General features: G+C 39.4%; 1 protein-coding gene and 1 long non-coding RNA gene across 7 annotated transcripts in view; one reads left to right on the top strand and one right to left on the bottom strand.

The window, feature by feature from the left end:
- The window catches only part of rap1gds1 (RAP1, GTP-GDP dissociation stimulator 1), a 97800-nt gene that overhangs the window by 27302 nt on the left and 54064 nt on the right, over positions 1 to 16434 (top strand). For all 3 annotated transcript variants that reach the window (XM_008434827.2, XM_008434825.2, XM_008434826.2), the window contains exon 4: positions 3672 to 3797. In XM_008434827.2, the coding sequence (XP_008433049.1) occupies positions 3672 to 3797 (126 nt within the window). The remainder of the gene's footprint in view (positions 1 to 3671; positions 3798 to 16434) is intronic.
- The window catches only part of LOC103480074 (uncharacterized), a 69290-nt gene that overhangs the window by 11440 nt on the left and 41416 nt on the right, over positions 1 to 16434 (bottom strand). Inside the window, exon 1 of one of the 4 annotated variants that reach the window (XR_536043.1) lies at positions 3497 to 3662. The exons of the other annotated variants lie outside the window; for them this stretch is intronic. This is a non-coding gene — a long non-coding RNA (uncharacterized LOC103480074). Of the gene's footprint in view, positions 1 to 3496; positions 3663 to 16434 lie in introns of those variants that run through there. 4 annotated transcript variants of the gene reach the window in all.

The following is a 16434-nucleotide window of genomic DNA, read 5'->3' as shown; positions in this document are numbered from 1 at the left end:
AATTTGCATTTTGCACTATTGGATCTTAAGAAGGTTCTAAGTAGAGCTTCACAATGTTAAAGGAAAAAATCAGTGCAAGAGACAAGAACTTTTGAGCAGGGAATTTTCTGAAAACTGCATTTACACTCAAACATGATTTTTTCAGCTGATCAAAAGTGTAAGACCATAGTCTTTAAAAGCCAAAAGCTGTGCAAAAATCTGGATTACATGTCATTTTCTGTCAAGTCTTTACACTGTCAAGACCTCCTGATGGCATAAGCAAAAAGCTCACTGACTTTGAACGTGGTAGGATTGTTGAGCTGCATAAGCAAGGCCTCTCACAACGTGCCATCGCTGCTGAGGTTGGACAGTAAGACAGTCATTTTGCATTTTTTAAATGATCCTTAGGGATATGGAACAAAAAAGTCAAATGGTAGACCCAAAAAAATTTCACCAGCTCTTAGCCACAGGATCCAATTGGCTATCTGTCAAGACACGGGACGATCCTCTACCCAAATTAAGGCCATTACTGATGCTGTCTGCAGCCCAATGACCATCAGACGGCATTTGCGAGAGACGATCTTCAGAAACAAAAAATGTCTTCAAAGGCCACGTCTTCTTCAACGCCACAAAATTGCCCGTTTGGACTTTGCAAGGGTGCACCAAAATTGGGACATTGAAAGGTGGAAGAAAGTTGTCTTCTCTGATGAGAAAAAAAATTAGCCTTGATGGTCCTGATGGCTTCCAACGTTACTGGCATGACAAGGAGATCCCACCTGAGATGTTTTCTACACGGCACAGTGGCGGAGGTGCCATCATGATTTGGGGTGCGTTTTCTTTCAATGGAACAATGGTGTGCTCATCGTGACTTTTTTTTTCTTTTTTATTGTCCGCTAAAGAAGGCTTTTATCATTCCAAAACTATCCCGAATACAAGTTTTGCCCAAAATGTTATGGGTTTGCGGCTAATTAAAATCAGCTGATGGATTTAAAGGGGCTTGTCCATTTAAATACCCTGTCATCAAACATGCATGTAAAAAGCGAATTTTCGGTTAGTTGACCGAAAATGTTCGGTATGACTTGACACAGAAGACTCTAACCTTTGAATACTTGACAATATTGGCTTTGTAACCTCACCTCAGGGTCGAAATTCATCTGAAACCCCCTCCGATGCTTTCCTGCTTTTGCTGCTTCATAGATCACTCGAGCCAAGCTGTCTACCCCCCGCCCCTCTCCTTTTCCTGTTTCGTGTGTGTCTGGAAGCTAAAAGCAAAATAGAGCGGTAGAGGTATTTCTCCAACCTGGCTTTGTGTAGAAAACCCAGGCTTTGGGAACTGACAAAAGTGGCATTTTTTATTGTGATCATTTACTTTATAGTAGAATTTATATCATTTTATTGCTTTAGAGCGAGGAATGTTCAGTTTTGAGAGGGCAGGGAAACATCTCTCTCCAATTTAGTCTTTGATTTGTGCGTGATTTTGTCACAATGTCGTCATAGAAAGAGCTGTCAGTTCATTATTATGTATATTACACAATGCACAACGGTACATTTTTCGTATATATGGGGTAAATGTCATGACCAAAGTTTGTTATATGTAGAAAGTGCCATTCAATTGTAATCACCCATTTAATTTGAACAGATTCCCAGTTATGATGTGAAAACACATATGTCACAGATATTTATTAACGTGCCAAAATTACCTCTCCGCCTGGGAAATTTCTCAGTAAAACAAATTCTTAAAAATCTAAATTTCAACTGATTGAGTCCAAATTCGGTAAATGTTTACACAACATGTAGATTTAAAAGTCTTAACTACTTTTTTATGTTAAAAATAATATCTTGGTGATGTTTTGCAATATTTATTTATAAAAAAACTTTTGGCCAGGTGAAAAAAAGCTACATTTATTATATTCTATCACTAATAATTCAGGCAGGGTAAAAGATACAATAGTGCTGACACAGAAAACCATTCTTTGATGTCTTACCTTTACAGAGGTACCAAACGTTTGCACTTTAATCTGATAACTGTGAGGCTCATATAGAGCTGTGCAACCAGAGCTAACGCAGTAGGTTTTAAACTCCTACCTTGACATAGATTTCTCCAAAGAAACATAATCCCTCACAGGGACTCGATGTAAATATTCATACAGGTCAGGCTGTTTCCAGTTTGAGTGTGCGCGATCTGCAATGAGGTAAACTTCAGAAATCAAGCATTGTCATTGCTTCTGAAAATGTGGGCAATCAGTGGAGTGGCTGTCGTGTTATAGACAGCTCTGTGTATTCCTTCAGTTGGTTATTTAGGTAGATTATAGGTAGAAATTCCACCAGCTGCATCTTGTATCACATGTGTGATTTTTGTTGTGGAAGTTTTCGTTTCTGTTCAAGGCTGGAACAATTTATTAATTGTTAGCTGGTGACTACAGAATCTAAAAAGGCAATTTGCTGAAAGAAGAAATGTAAAGTAATTAAGTCAAACATGTCCAGAAAGTATAAGCAATTTGCATTTAAGGTAGGCAAAACCTTAAATCCACATACGTTGTGTGCAAGTATGTTCTACCCAGAACTCAAATGGCAGTTTTAGCTTCACCTGGTTCAAATTCTATTTAAAAAAATCTCCTACTAAACACCTTTTATTTAAAATAATTAATTTGATAGTAAATAGAAAATTCCCTGATCAGCCCTACACTCTATTGATGTTCAGCCCAGCAGACAGAACTGAGCTTTTCACTTGTTGTTTTAGCTGCAAGTGCTTCCTTTGCCACAAATAATGTATCGTTCACTCACCCTATACTGTTACTACATTTTATACAATAAAATGTTTGTTTTCTCACTTTATAAAGGAATTGAATTATTTCCTTATTTGCATTTTTACTATATCTACTGTACTGTATTTTGAAAAATCTGCAGATTTCTTTATTTGATCTATCAGTAGAATAATTGATTAATAAAATAATTGTTAATTGCAGCCCTAATACGTTTGAGCAGCTGAATGGACTCTTTACTGCAGTAAATGTTCACTCATGATTAGAGGGGGCTCTGATAGCAAGGAATGAGAAGCTGTGATTTAGATCAAGGCATATTTATATGATTAAAATGGCCCAGTCAAAGTCCAGACCTCCAAATCCAAATCTGCAGCAAGTCTTGGAAATGGATTTTTCAGAGACATGGAGACTCTCCCCATCCAGTCTGAGTTTGAGCTACTTTTCACATTAATGGATACAAAGAGCACGGTAGAGTCATAGCTCAGAAGAGCTGCAGGTAATCTAAGGTAGGATATACAAATGCACACCACACTTTTCAGATTTTAATTTATAAGAATTGGTGGGTTGTTTATGCAATTAATTTTTTTGCATCTTACTTGTGATAATTTTTTTCTTTAATCTGATGTAAAAAAAAAAAAAACATTAATTACTATTTGTATTTAATTCTTTACAGGTCTATATGAAATAAACTGAATTGAAATGAACTGACCTGATCAACTTGTGTTTTCAGTTTGAAATGTCACTATTACACATACCTGTACAGGAGAGTTAACCTGGTCCAGTACATTTTTCCGTGGCTATTCCGAGGTTAATGGATGCATTGTGTGTTGTCTCTTGCTTTCTCCTTCCATGTGTGCTGTTCCATCACATAAACTCAGAATCAGAATTCTGATTCTGTTTAGTAATTGGATTCTGATCCCTTTTCTGCAGAGTTCATGAGGAGTCCCTGTGTGGAAGCCGGCCTCATCCCTCCTCTAGTTCAGCTGTTGAACTCCACTGACCAGGAGGTTTTACTGCAAACCGGTCGAGCGCTTGGCAACATCTGCTATGACAGCCGTAAGTAGGAGTTAGATTTGCTTTGGAAATGCTGATTCAGAGGATTATGTTTCTTTTAATCATCTGCCAAATAGCTACATAAATTGGGCAAGAAAGAGCATACTGGATCTGGGTTGATATTTTTGACTCCATTTGTTATTGTATTACCTGATTTTTTTTTTTTACACAGTAAAAAATATTTCTACAAAGAAATTCAAAGATTACGTCTACATCAAGATTGATTAATGTGCACAGTCACATGTAGAAGCTTAAGCTCCACTGTTCTGTGATGTGCAAACCTAAAAGAGATTCAGCTGATCTGACAATAATATGATTGCATGTAAAATGGCTGCTTGCAGCCCTCCAGTGATGTTCATTCTGAGGAACTTCATCATTTAATCCACGTTCTACCAGCAGTGTTCTCTTACAACTGTCAGATGTGATGCAGAGTTTATTGAAGAACTGGTCTGCAATCTGCTGGGACCTGGCATTTGTTCAGGTGGAGGTAGGTGCAAGATTATTAGGATATAAAGCAAAGCTGATGAGATGGAGGAAGCACCGTTGATGAATCCTTTCTCCAGGTTGTTTGCAACCATCAATCATACCATCAATTCTCTTCTGGACAAGTCAAAATTTCCTCAGAGCGGATAAAATTAAACGTTTTTGGGGAAACCTCTGTGACATAGATAGTTTAAAGCCTTGTGTCTCGTTTAAAAGTTGAATGGCGTATCTACATGGAAGTAGGCAGAATTGGTAAGATGTGACAAATTAGAAGATTTTACAATTTTGTGGAATTTTGAAGAATTTCAATTCTAATGGGGCTGAAATTTTCACAAAAGCGCCAATATTTCAAAAAGCACAATAGTACAATTTAGCAAAAGATGTAGCATAACTCGGCAGAAGAAGCAGAATGTTTTAATATATGAATTAGTATAATTGGTTAAAGTGAGCATGTTAAATGCAGAAAAATGTACGGAAGTCGGAATAATAATAAAAAGAAACAGGAACTTAAGTGAGAGTGCAATAATGCATTCTCACTGAATATTCAGTGCAAGTAAGGTAAGGTAAGGTAAAAACTTTATTATTCCCATAGGGAAATTAAGATTGTCTGTTGCTCACACATTTAGTCACAGCCACACAAGCATTAAGACAAATCGTACACAATATACACGCATTAAAAGTTTTCTAGTAAAGGAACTTGAATACAATGAATACATTAAAAATGCTAATTACTCCGTCTCCCTCCCTCCCTTAACCCTCCCAGAAATCGCAGCATTGTAAAACCTAATGGCCCGTGGGACAATGGAGTTTTTAAACCTCTCAGTTGAACATCCCAGTGAGAGAAACCTGTCACTGCGGGAGCTCCTCTGATTGGAGAAAACGGTATGCAGGGGATGCCTTGTGTTCTCCAGGACTAAACTTAGTTTAGACAGTGTCCTCTGTTCCACCACTGTCTCCACAGACTCCAGGCTCACACCGACCACAGAGCCAGCTCTACGGATGAGGCGGTTCAATCTCTGTATGTTATGTGCTTCGGGCACATTATGATTTTTTTGTCCATTTCTTTTCCTTGTTTAACATTAGCACAAATATTAGCATTTCACAGCCCTTGACTAGTGCACTGCCTTGCAGTGCATTAGCACTAGTCGTTTATCAAAAGTTAGCTATTAGTTAATTTTCACATTAATTAGACATGTTTAGTATACTGAATAGAGCAAGTAAAATTAAAATAACATGGTCCTGTTGCTCCACATGCTCCTGCCAGCATTTAGGCTAACATTAGCATATTGGCTAATTTTAGCTCATACATTAATTTTAACAATGAATGGTACAAGTACATCTTAGTCAACATACTTCTGCCTCTCCACAGGTTATTGACTACATTGCAGCTTTCTTTAGCATTAATGCTAATTTTTAGCATCATAATGCTGGGTCAAAGCCGACGGGCACACTTTGGCATGCCCCTTTAAAATTTCTGCAGGAATTTTCTAGTTATTCCATATTTTTCTTCCGTTACCGTTAATGCGGCTTGTACCGCTGCGTGCCCACCCACAAAAGTGGTATCAAAATGTGCGGCTCAACCCCGGCATTGGAGCTATTATTTTTATTGGGGATCGGAGTTACGACGGCGACGTAAAAAGCGAAAAACGAGCRAAATTTCCAACTGCCGAAACGCAGAGTGTAACTGTCACCAACTGCCGCTTTTTAGAGTGACAAAATGAGTGGAATTTTGACCCCAAAACAATTTTGAAATCGCTCTCATGCCTACAAAAATCGCTCTATTGGTATGAAAGTTGGTCATGAAATCGCACCGAATGCCTGCTCCGGTAATATGTTTTTGAAATTTCTCTAGGGCTTACGGTTTTCTGTCAAGGTGCTTCAGAGTAAAGTGATGGGACATGACTAACTGACGCTCCTCCAGTGTTTTACATACGATTCTAAAGAATTTCTGAGCTCAGCGCACACCATATTTCTCTCATCACTGCAATTACTGTGAATGACCTACAGATATGAATCACTGGACTATCGGAGACGACAAATAGCCCTCTCATATGCTTCAAACGGTTTTTGCATCGGYCTTACGGATCCTGAACGGGAAGGGGTCGTTCAGACTGCTTTTTTCATTAAAACTGACTGGGTGTCTCAAAGTTACATGAAGTGTCTCACACACACGCAGCAGTTGGCAGAAGCTTAATCGCTATGGCAACAGAATACATAGAAAGCAGAGCTGCCGGTTTGGACTACAAGGTCTCCGTAGTTCTAAACATGGCGGAACTCCAATACAGAGGGAAGAGCAGAAGGTCAGAACTACAACATGGCGGATCAATCAGTTATTAAAGAGGAGGGCTGAGCTGGCATTTAGAGCTACTTGCTGTTTTGGGCATTTTATTGGTGGATTAACCAAACCACTGTTACACATTGGCTATTTAAAATGAAGCTTACTGAAAATTTCAAAATAAAAGCCTTGACATTTTTCAGATCAGTTAATTGCTCTTTTGGGCTTTATGGGACTGGTTTAAACAAACCACAGTTGCACATTGAATTAGCGTGGTCATTAATATGAAGCTTACTGAAACTTTCAAAATAAAAGCCTGCATATTCCTCTCACGTCAGTGCACTGCCGTAGGCGGTGCAATAATATGTGGCTTTTTTAACCTTTTTTTTCCTCAGTACATTAGCACAATGGGTAGCACTTCACTACCGCCTAGTGCATTGCCTTGCTCAGTTCACACACAGCAGTTGGCTGAGAATTAATTACTATAGCAGAATTACAACATGGCAGAACTCTCAAATAGCACACATTAGGGCTGAGCTGGCGTTTAGAACTACTTGCTGTTTTGGGCATTACATAGCTGGACTGTTACACATTGCATTAATGTGGCCATTAATCCAATGTGTAACAGTAATGAAGCTTACTGAAAGTTTCAAAATAAAAGTCTGCATATTCCTCTCACGTTAGTGCATCGCCATAGGCGGTGCAATAATATAAGCCTTTTTTATGTTATTTTCTTCTCAGGATAGTGAACTGCCTTGCATAGCAAGGCAGTTTATTAACATTAGCACAAATGTTAGCATTTCACTGCCCTTGAGTAGCCTTTTACATGAAGTTAGCTATTAGCTAATTTTCTCATTAATTAGACATATTTAGTGTACTGAATGGAGCAAGTAATATTAAAACAACATGGTCGTGTTGCTCCACTTGCTACTGCCAGCATTTTGGCTAACATTAGCATATTGGCTAATTTTAGCTCATGCATTAATTTTAACATAATGAATGGYACAAGTACAGCTTAGTCAACATGCTTCTGCCTCTCCACAGGTTGACATCATTGCAGCTTTCTTTAGCATTAATGCAAATTTTTAGCATCATAACGCTGGATCAAAGCCGTCGGGCACACTTTGGCATGCCCCTTTAAAATTTCTGCAGGAATTTTCTAGTTAGGGGCATGCCACCTCCATGCATTGCATGGCAGGCACCTATTGTTCTACACCCAATAGAACGCCTCTTTATTAGGGGCATGCCATAGCAATGCATAAGGAGAGCAGTACTGACTTGCGAAGCAAGTCAGTACTGCCTCCATGCATTGCATGGCAGGCACCTATTGTTCTACACCTAATAGAATGTCTTTATGATTTATTATTCTAACATCACCGTTAATGCGGTTCGTACCGCTGCATGCCCACCCAGAAAAGTTGTATCAAAACGTGCGGTTCGATGCAGAGAAGGGAGCTATTATTTTTATTGGGGATCGGACTTACGACGGCGACATAAAAAGCGAGAAACGAGCGAAATTTCCAACTGCCGAAACGCAGAGTGTAACTGACATTTGTTTAGAGTGAGAAACAGGGTGGAATTTTGACCCCAAAATAATTTTGAAATCGCTCTCATGGCCGCAAAACTTGTACTATTGTTATGAAAGTTGGTCATGAAATCGCACCGAATGCCTGCTCTGGAAAAAATGTTTTCAAAATTTGTCTAGGGCTTACGGTTTTCCGTCAAGCTGCTTCAGAGCAAAGTGAAGGGACAGGACTAACTGACGCTTCATCCCAGTGTTTTACATACAATTCTGAAAAATTTCTGAGCTCAGCGCACAACATATTTCTCTAATCACTGCAATTACTGTGAATGACCTACAGATATGAATCACGGGACTATCGGAGAGGACAAATAGCCTTCTCATACGCTTCAAACGGTTTTCGGATCGGCCTTACTGATCCTGAACGGGAAGGGGTCGTTCAGACTGCTTTTTTCATTAAAACTGACCGGGTGTCTCATAAAGTTAAAGTCTCTCACACACACAGCAGTTTGCAGAGGCTTAATCGCTATAACAACAGAATAGATAGAAAGCAGAGCTGGTGGTTTGGACTAGAGCGTCCCTGTAGTTCAAAACATGACGGAACACTTTAATACAGAGGCCTGAACAGAAGGTCAGAACACTTTAATACAGAGGGCAGAGAAGAAAGTCAGAACTACAACATGGCGGAACATTTTAATACAGAGGCCTGAGTAGAAGGTCAGAACTACAACACAGCGGAACACTTTAATACAGAGGCCTTGAGAAGAAGGTCAGAACTACAACATGGTGAAATACTCAGTTATTATAGAGGAGGGCTGAGCTGGCATTTAGAGCTACTTGCTGTTTTGGGCATTATATAGCTGGATTAACCAATCCACTGTTACACACTGGATTAGTGTGTCTATTTAAAATGAAGCTTACTGAAATTTTCAAAATAAAAGCCTTGACATTTTTCACATCAGGTAATTGCTCTTTTGGGCTTTATGGGACTGGTTTAAACAAACCACAGTTGCACATTGAATTAGCGTGGTCATTAAATAGAATCTTACTGAAAATTTCAAAATAAAAGCCTGCATATTCCTCTCACGTCAGTGCACCGCCATACACGGTGCAATAATATGTAGCTTTTTTTACCTTTTTTTTCTCAGGATATTAGCACAAAGAGTAGCACTTCACTGCCCCCTAGTGCATTGCCTTGCGCAGCACACACACAGCAGTTGGCTGAGGATTAATTACTATAGCAGAACTACAACATGGCAGAACTCTCAAGTAGCACACATTAGAGCTGAGCTGCCATTTACAACTACTTGCTGTTTTGGGCATTATATAGCTGGACTGTTACACGTTGGATTCATGTGGCCATTAATCCAATGTGTAACAATAATGAAGCCTTTTGAAAATTTAAAAATAAAAGCCTTTTGCATGCCCCTTAAAATTTCTGCAGGAATTTTCTAGTTATAGTTTCTTCTTCCGTTACCGTTAATGCAGTCCGAACCGCTGTGGGCACACAGCGGCTTGATCCGCATTGGAGCTATTACTTTTAGTGGGATTCTGAGTTAAAATGGCGACATACATTGTGAGAAACGAGGCTGGGTGTCTCATAAGGATAGGATTTTTTTTTTCAAAGAGTCTGTCTGACACACACGCATGCACACACACACACAGACATAAAGCACAGTAGATTTCTGTCTCCAAAGCTATTTTATTCGCCCAAAGTCGGTCATGACATAGATACACCTGCCTGCTCCCATAGAATGTATTCAAAATTTTTGCTAGGGCTTATGGTTTTTTGTCAGGGTCCTTTAGACCGACGCTGGGTGTCTCACAAGTATAGAAACTGTCTCCATCATACTGTCTGACAGAGAGAGCCAGCCCAGGTGCAGATTGTTAATTACCATAGCAACAATCCTGAGAGCTGCAGGCTATTATGAGCCCATAATAGCCTGCAGCTATTATGGGCTGCAGGCCCATAATTATGGGCTATTATGAGCCCATAATAGCCTGCAGCTCTCAGGATACGTTGCTATGTAGTCTCTTTCTGCCGCTGATTAGTTTTCATTGGAGTGGGAAATATTTTCTTTTTGTTTTAGACACATTCCTCATTATCTGCTCTTTCATTTAGAACAGCGTTTCTCAACCTTTTTCGGGCCAGCACCCCCCTAGCCTTTATCCAGGTCCCTCACCGCCCCCCACCAAAGAATTTGTAGGCTACTTTGCACTGACTATTATTTTATTATTAATATAACCATCACTATTGTAGATGTTTTGATTTTTATGCTTGTTTCTGTATTTATCATCAAAAATATTTTACCAGAGAACAAAAAAGCAATGTGAATGGAAATTATTTTCACAGGTGTCTGCGAAAATTTCATTGGACATTCAACTTAAAATTGTTAGGCCTAACAGCAGCCAATCAGAGTGGAAAAAATATTCTTGTTCTGTGCCATTTTCTATTTGTTAAATATTACACAAAATGGACCAGATAAAAGATGTACAACAATGCCAGTTTAAACTTTGAACTATTTGCAAAATGACAGTGCTCTGCAACATTAAAACATGGATAGAATTGTAACTACATTAATCATAACTCTTCTTCTCTTCAGTGTTTGTCGGTTTCTGGTGGTCCTGCCTTCAGAAGAATGGGACATCAGAGTATCATCCATAAAATTTCACCCACATGGCATTTATTGTTCAAACCAGTGCTGTCATTGGAAAAAACAAAAGTTCCAGGTCATTTTAATGCCATACAAATATGAGACAGAAACATGGATTATATCTTTATATAGACCTGTCTATAGAYTWATAGTTTTACTGGACAGAAATTACAAARAACAAATCTGGTTCTTAATCAAATCCAAATGAGTCAAATTGAAAGTGTCATGGAGTCATCAGCCTCTTGACATTAACACCGACATGAAAAATAATATTTAAGAAATAAATATATCAAATCTGATTAAAAACATAAATAAGTGATATGTTATTTACTGTTAGGGTCTGAAAGATATTTATTTTCAGTACTAGATATGGTCTGAACGAACCCATGGCACTTCAACAATATTATTGTACCTTTTATGTGGAAATAGTGTCTGTTTATTCTTGCCATACAGTCCTCTGTATTAAGTATTGCTCGAAAGGTCTTCCCATACCAGTTTATTCCTCTGGATTTAGTTTAGTTTCTTAGTTTATTCTTGCATTTTGTTCTTCATTCATTTCCATTTATTTTCTTCTGATTAGTAATATTCTCTCTTAGTTTATTGCTATGTCCACTTTAATTTCTTACCTGTTGCTAGATTTATTTTATCGTTTTCTGGTCCATTGTTGCATTTGGACTGAATTGTCCATCAATAATCTTCACTCATCACCTGCTACGCTGCCTAATCGTCATGTGTTTCACATCTTGTGTAGATTTTTCACTGTTCATCATCGGATTCTCTGTTTTTATGTCGTAATTCACATTAGTTCGTCGCTCTGTTTTATGCCCCGCTTCTCCTGTTTCAATGTGCGCTTCTTTTTTTTAACCCCCTAAGGTTCAGGGCGGTCGGGAAGCGTATCGATGGGGAAATGGCAGACTGACATAAACCTTTTAAAACAACGGAAACAATTTCTGTTTTCTGATCATTAAAATTTAAAAGTGCTTTGGTAGTACCGTTGTTCTATCACACCCATTTCATACTGGACCACTTGCAGCACGGGTGTTAATGCTATAAAATGAACACACTCTATTGTGGCATCACCCGTGGAGTGATTTCTTTATTTAAAGGGGTTCATTTTTCAGACGGATACAAAGTGAGGGGATCGTGATTTTAGTAATTACATGTTTATAAGACCAATTTTCTGTTGTCTGCACGCGTGCATCCTTCAAACGGAAATAAAACACTTTTTAATATAAGTTGCTGCTTTGACATGATCACAGAACAACCAAAACATATGTACAAAAATATCAGACAAAGTGAATCACAGCAACGTCATCAGCCGGTGTAACGCTGAACTGATGCGGTGAAGCTTCCAGGAGCAGGAGAACAGAGCTGCGCCAAAAGCTAACAGACACTGAATAGAAGGGGAGCTACCATCGATACAGTTGCAGCCAAGCATGATTTAATGTTACACAATACAGTTTTAGCAAGTTGCTCAAAGTCTAATCTGGTATTGTGCATATAAGGTGTAAAGTTTACCTTCGACCAAACGCCCCCCAAAGGAATCCCAGCGCCCTCCTTTTGTAAAAATTTCCGCCAGCTCCCTCTGCCTTTTTTTGAATGCCCCCCCGGGTGCGGTACCGCCCACGTTGAGAACCGTTATGCTAAAGCCAACCTGAGCCAAAATGTCCGTGCTTTGTGTGAAACTGTCGAAAAAATACTATTTTACGGAGTTACTTTTTCAGTATCGTATTGATTTTAAAGCGATGTCCCAGCAGAAAACAAAAGATAACACCACACCGCTCCAACAAGGCCAAACTCATGGTAAGAATGCTTTTTATAAATAGTGACTCGCTACGGACAGCACAAGCTTCATGTTTGTTTCTTACACAAAGCGGTCTGTCGTTTTCATACCAAAACAAGCGTAAGGTGAGATTTCTTATTGCATTTTTTTTATTACATCTGATGTTCTGAAGTCTTAAAAATAAAAAAAATCTTCTTTTATTTTTTTCAGACGTGAAAAATGGCTAAGCCTCAACAGCCAGGCCTCAGACCACACTGCTGAGGCGCTCTTCCGGAGTCCACGAGGACGAAGTGAAATTCAGTGTTATGATTTCACACTTAGTGGTGAATATTCACATATTTGTAAGCAAAACTGATCTTCCGGGTGTTATTTTATTTATTTTGTTATAATGTAGTACAGTAAGGCAGAATGTGTTAAGCAGAAGAGATTGACATCATGGCGGACGTGATGAAGCTGGTATGCATTCACTGTGTTTATTCCCGATTGCTCAATAGCTGGTTGTCTTATGCACTGAGTGAAAGAGAATCATTTGAATTTATTTACTTATATATATTTTTAATTTAAAATTTTTCGCAGGCACTTCGCATTATGGGGGTCACATGGGTGTTGATCAGAACTCTTCAGGCACCTCTGATATCCAAGATGAGGACAGAGATGCAACTGTGTGTAAGTGTCTAATATTTTAGAATGTTGGTGATATTTTATGCTTCAATATTGTTTATGTTTACATAACGTTATTATGGTATTTATTTATAGTGTTCAAAAATGTTTTCCAGCAGTGTCCTGCACCTGCTGCCAGTCATCCAGACGTTGGTCAAGAAAGAAGCAGGTAAGATTTGCTGAATTTAGGGATGTCATGATTCCTTGAATGATTCAAGTACCGTGATTTATTAAAATTCATCAAGGCAAATTATCTGCCTCAAAACTTCATTGAATTGCACCGTGTTTCAGATGGGTGATTATTTATTAGGAGCATGCCATAGCAATGCATAGGGAGAGCAGTGATTGACTTGCTTGCATGGCAGGCACCTATTGTTCTACACCAGGCATGTCAAACATACGGCCCGCGGGCCGGACCCGGCCCGTTGGATGATTTAATCCGGTCCGGCATAAATGTCTGTGTATGTCAAAAAAATAAGCGAGTCTCTAGCTCATTTCTATCAAAAATTGTGATTTTTTAAAAAATAAATACAAACCAAATGCTCCCTCCGGTCGCTAGAGGGCAGTAAATGTGTAAAAGCGCTCACGTCCAGCATGCGGCACTGATACGAGTTAGTCACAGGACGTAAACATTCGCAACGTGATGAGTCCAAGTAAAAATAAACCGGCAATCTTACTTCACCATTCACCACTACTAAACAAGTTATCGGTCAACACACCCTTCCCAAAATGGCACTGTCAAAAAAAAAGAAAAGTGGACACGGAATGCAGAGTTTTCCAGGAAAAATGGACTGAGAAGTATTTATTCACGGAAGTGAACGCAAAACCAGTGTGCTTGGTATGTAATCAGCAAGTTGCAGTGTTCAAAGAGTTTAATATTCGGCGCCACTTGAGACTCATCATAAAGAAAAGTATGACCACTTGAAAGGACAAATAAGGAAAGACGAGATAAACAAATTGGTCGCTGGTCTGAATTTCTTCAGCAGTCTACTTTTACACGCAGCCGCGATATTTCTGATGAGGCTGTAAGAACCAGCTACATTATTGCCAACGAGCTGGTGCAGGCATCCAAGCCATTTTCTGATGGGGAGTTTGAAAAACGTGCATGCTGAAGGCTGCTGAAGGCTGCAGAAGTCGTGTGCCCTGAAAAACGACCTGCTTTTGCCAATATTAGTCTAACAAGGAACACTGTCGCAGATCGGGTGACAGAACTCTCAAGTGACTTGAGCAGCCAACTGAAAGAGAAAATCAAGTCATTTATCGCATTTTCAATTGCAATWGATGAGAGTACCGATGTCACAGATATTGCTCAACTGGCCATATTCATTAGAGGTGTTGATGAAACTTTGACCATCACWGAGGAGCTGCTWGAATTRGTGCCCATGAATGACACCACAACAGCAGATGACATTTTCAGCGCTCTCGTTGGAGCGCTGGACAAGGTGGGAGCGGACTGGTCCCRTGCCGTGAGCCTGGCTACCGACGGTGCGCCATCAATGGTCGGGAGAAAGGCAGGCGTTGCCACAAAATTCCGTGACAAAGTACAGACTGCAAATGGAGGACAAGAGTTTTGGATATTTCATTGTATTTTACATCAGGAGGCGTTATGTTGTAAAACACTGCAAATGGACCATGTTATGAGTGTGGTTGTGAAAACCGTCAATTTCATCAGAGTGCGTGTGCTAAATCACCATCAGTTTGACACATTTCTCAGTGATAATGTCATTCATGCTGGCCTACTATACCACATTGACGTGCAGTGGTTAAGCGGAGGTGCAGTACTTAAGCGCTTCTTTGAGCTACGAGGGGAAATTGGACAGTTCATGGAGAAGAAGGGATGCCCAGTAAAGGAACTTAAATGCAAGGAATGGGTGCAGGATCTTGCRTTCATGGTTGATATTACACAACACTTGAATACACTTAACACTAAATTGCAGGGCCGTAACAGAGTTGTCACTCAATATTACGACAGAATAAGTGCGTTCAAGATTAAACTGTCACTGTGGGAGACGCAGCTATCCAACGGTGACACCGCGCATTTCTCTTGTCTCACAGCTGTGCGTCCGAAGGCACCGGACCGTCCCAATAATGATTTGGATAAATATAAAGATAACTTAACAGATTTGCTGCGAGAGTTTGAGCAGAGGTTTCAGGTATTCGGTGAACTTCAGAACAAATTTGGTTTTTTTCGCTTGCCATTTACAGTGAAGTCTTCTGATATGCCAGCTGACATTCARCTCGAGCTTATTGACTTGCAGTGCGATTCCGCTATGAAGGATAAATTTAGGTCAGTGGGATTGGATACGTTTTATCAATATCTCGTGCCAGGTTACCCCAAATTAACAGCCATGGCTGCAAAGGTTCTATCCATGTTTGGGACTACTTATCTTTGTGAACAGGTGTTTTCGGTAATGAATAATACTAAAACAAAGCAGCGCTCAAGGTTAACAAAAACACTTGAATGACATTGTTAAATGTGCTGCTACTCAGGATTTCACACTTGTGAAGGCAAAAAGATGCCAAGTTTCAGGAGCCAGCACAAGGCCACAAATGTAGGCTGAAGGATAAAGCATAGTACTGAAAAAAAAAAGCTAAATATTTGGAGTTGACATTCTTTTACTGATCCGGCCCACCTGAGAACAGAAAGTCTGGATCCGGCCCCAAAGCCAAACTGAGTTTGACATGCCTGTTCTACACCCAGTAGAATGTCTGTTTATTAGGGGCATGCCATAGCAATGCAAGTCAATCACTGCCTCCATACATTGCATGGCAGGCACCTATTGTTCTACACCTAATTCAAACGGTTTTTGGATCGGCCTTACGGTTCATGAATGGAAAGGAGTTGTTCGGACTGCTTTTTTTAGTGAAACTGGCTGGCTCAAACTGTTGTGGTGTGCTATGTAGAAATAGTGGAATAAGCAGGCATCCGACTTAGCTCAGCTTCAGTTCTCTCTTTAATTCCTTCTTCTTCTCACATCTCCCATACATAGTCAGAGCTCCCCCTGCTGTCCTTTTCATGCAATAACAAGACATAACATTTTCCCTTTTCCTGAAGCAATTACTTACATGTAACATTTGCACTGTATAACTGGCAGCAGGAAACTAAGTTTGTAAAATTACTATTTCAGTAAGCCAACAGTAATATGAAAAGTTTACGAACCATATTAGCTCAAGTAGCAACAGTACATTAAATGAATATCAGCATTAGAATAAAATTACCAGTTTCACTGTTAACCATAAGCATTACAGTATGAACATTTAAA

This window comes from Poecilia reticulata, linkage group LG18 (genome assembly GCF_000633615.1).
Source record: "Poecilia reticulata strain Guanapo linkage group LG18, Guppy_female_1.0+MT, whole genome shotgun sequence".
Classification (NCBI taxonomy): Eukaryota; Metazoa; Chordata; class Actinopteri; order Cyprinodontiformes; family Poeciliidae; genus Poecilia; species Poecilia reticulata.
Note: the sequence above shows the minus strand (reverse complement) of the source record. Positions and strands in the feature narration are given on the sequence as shown.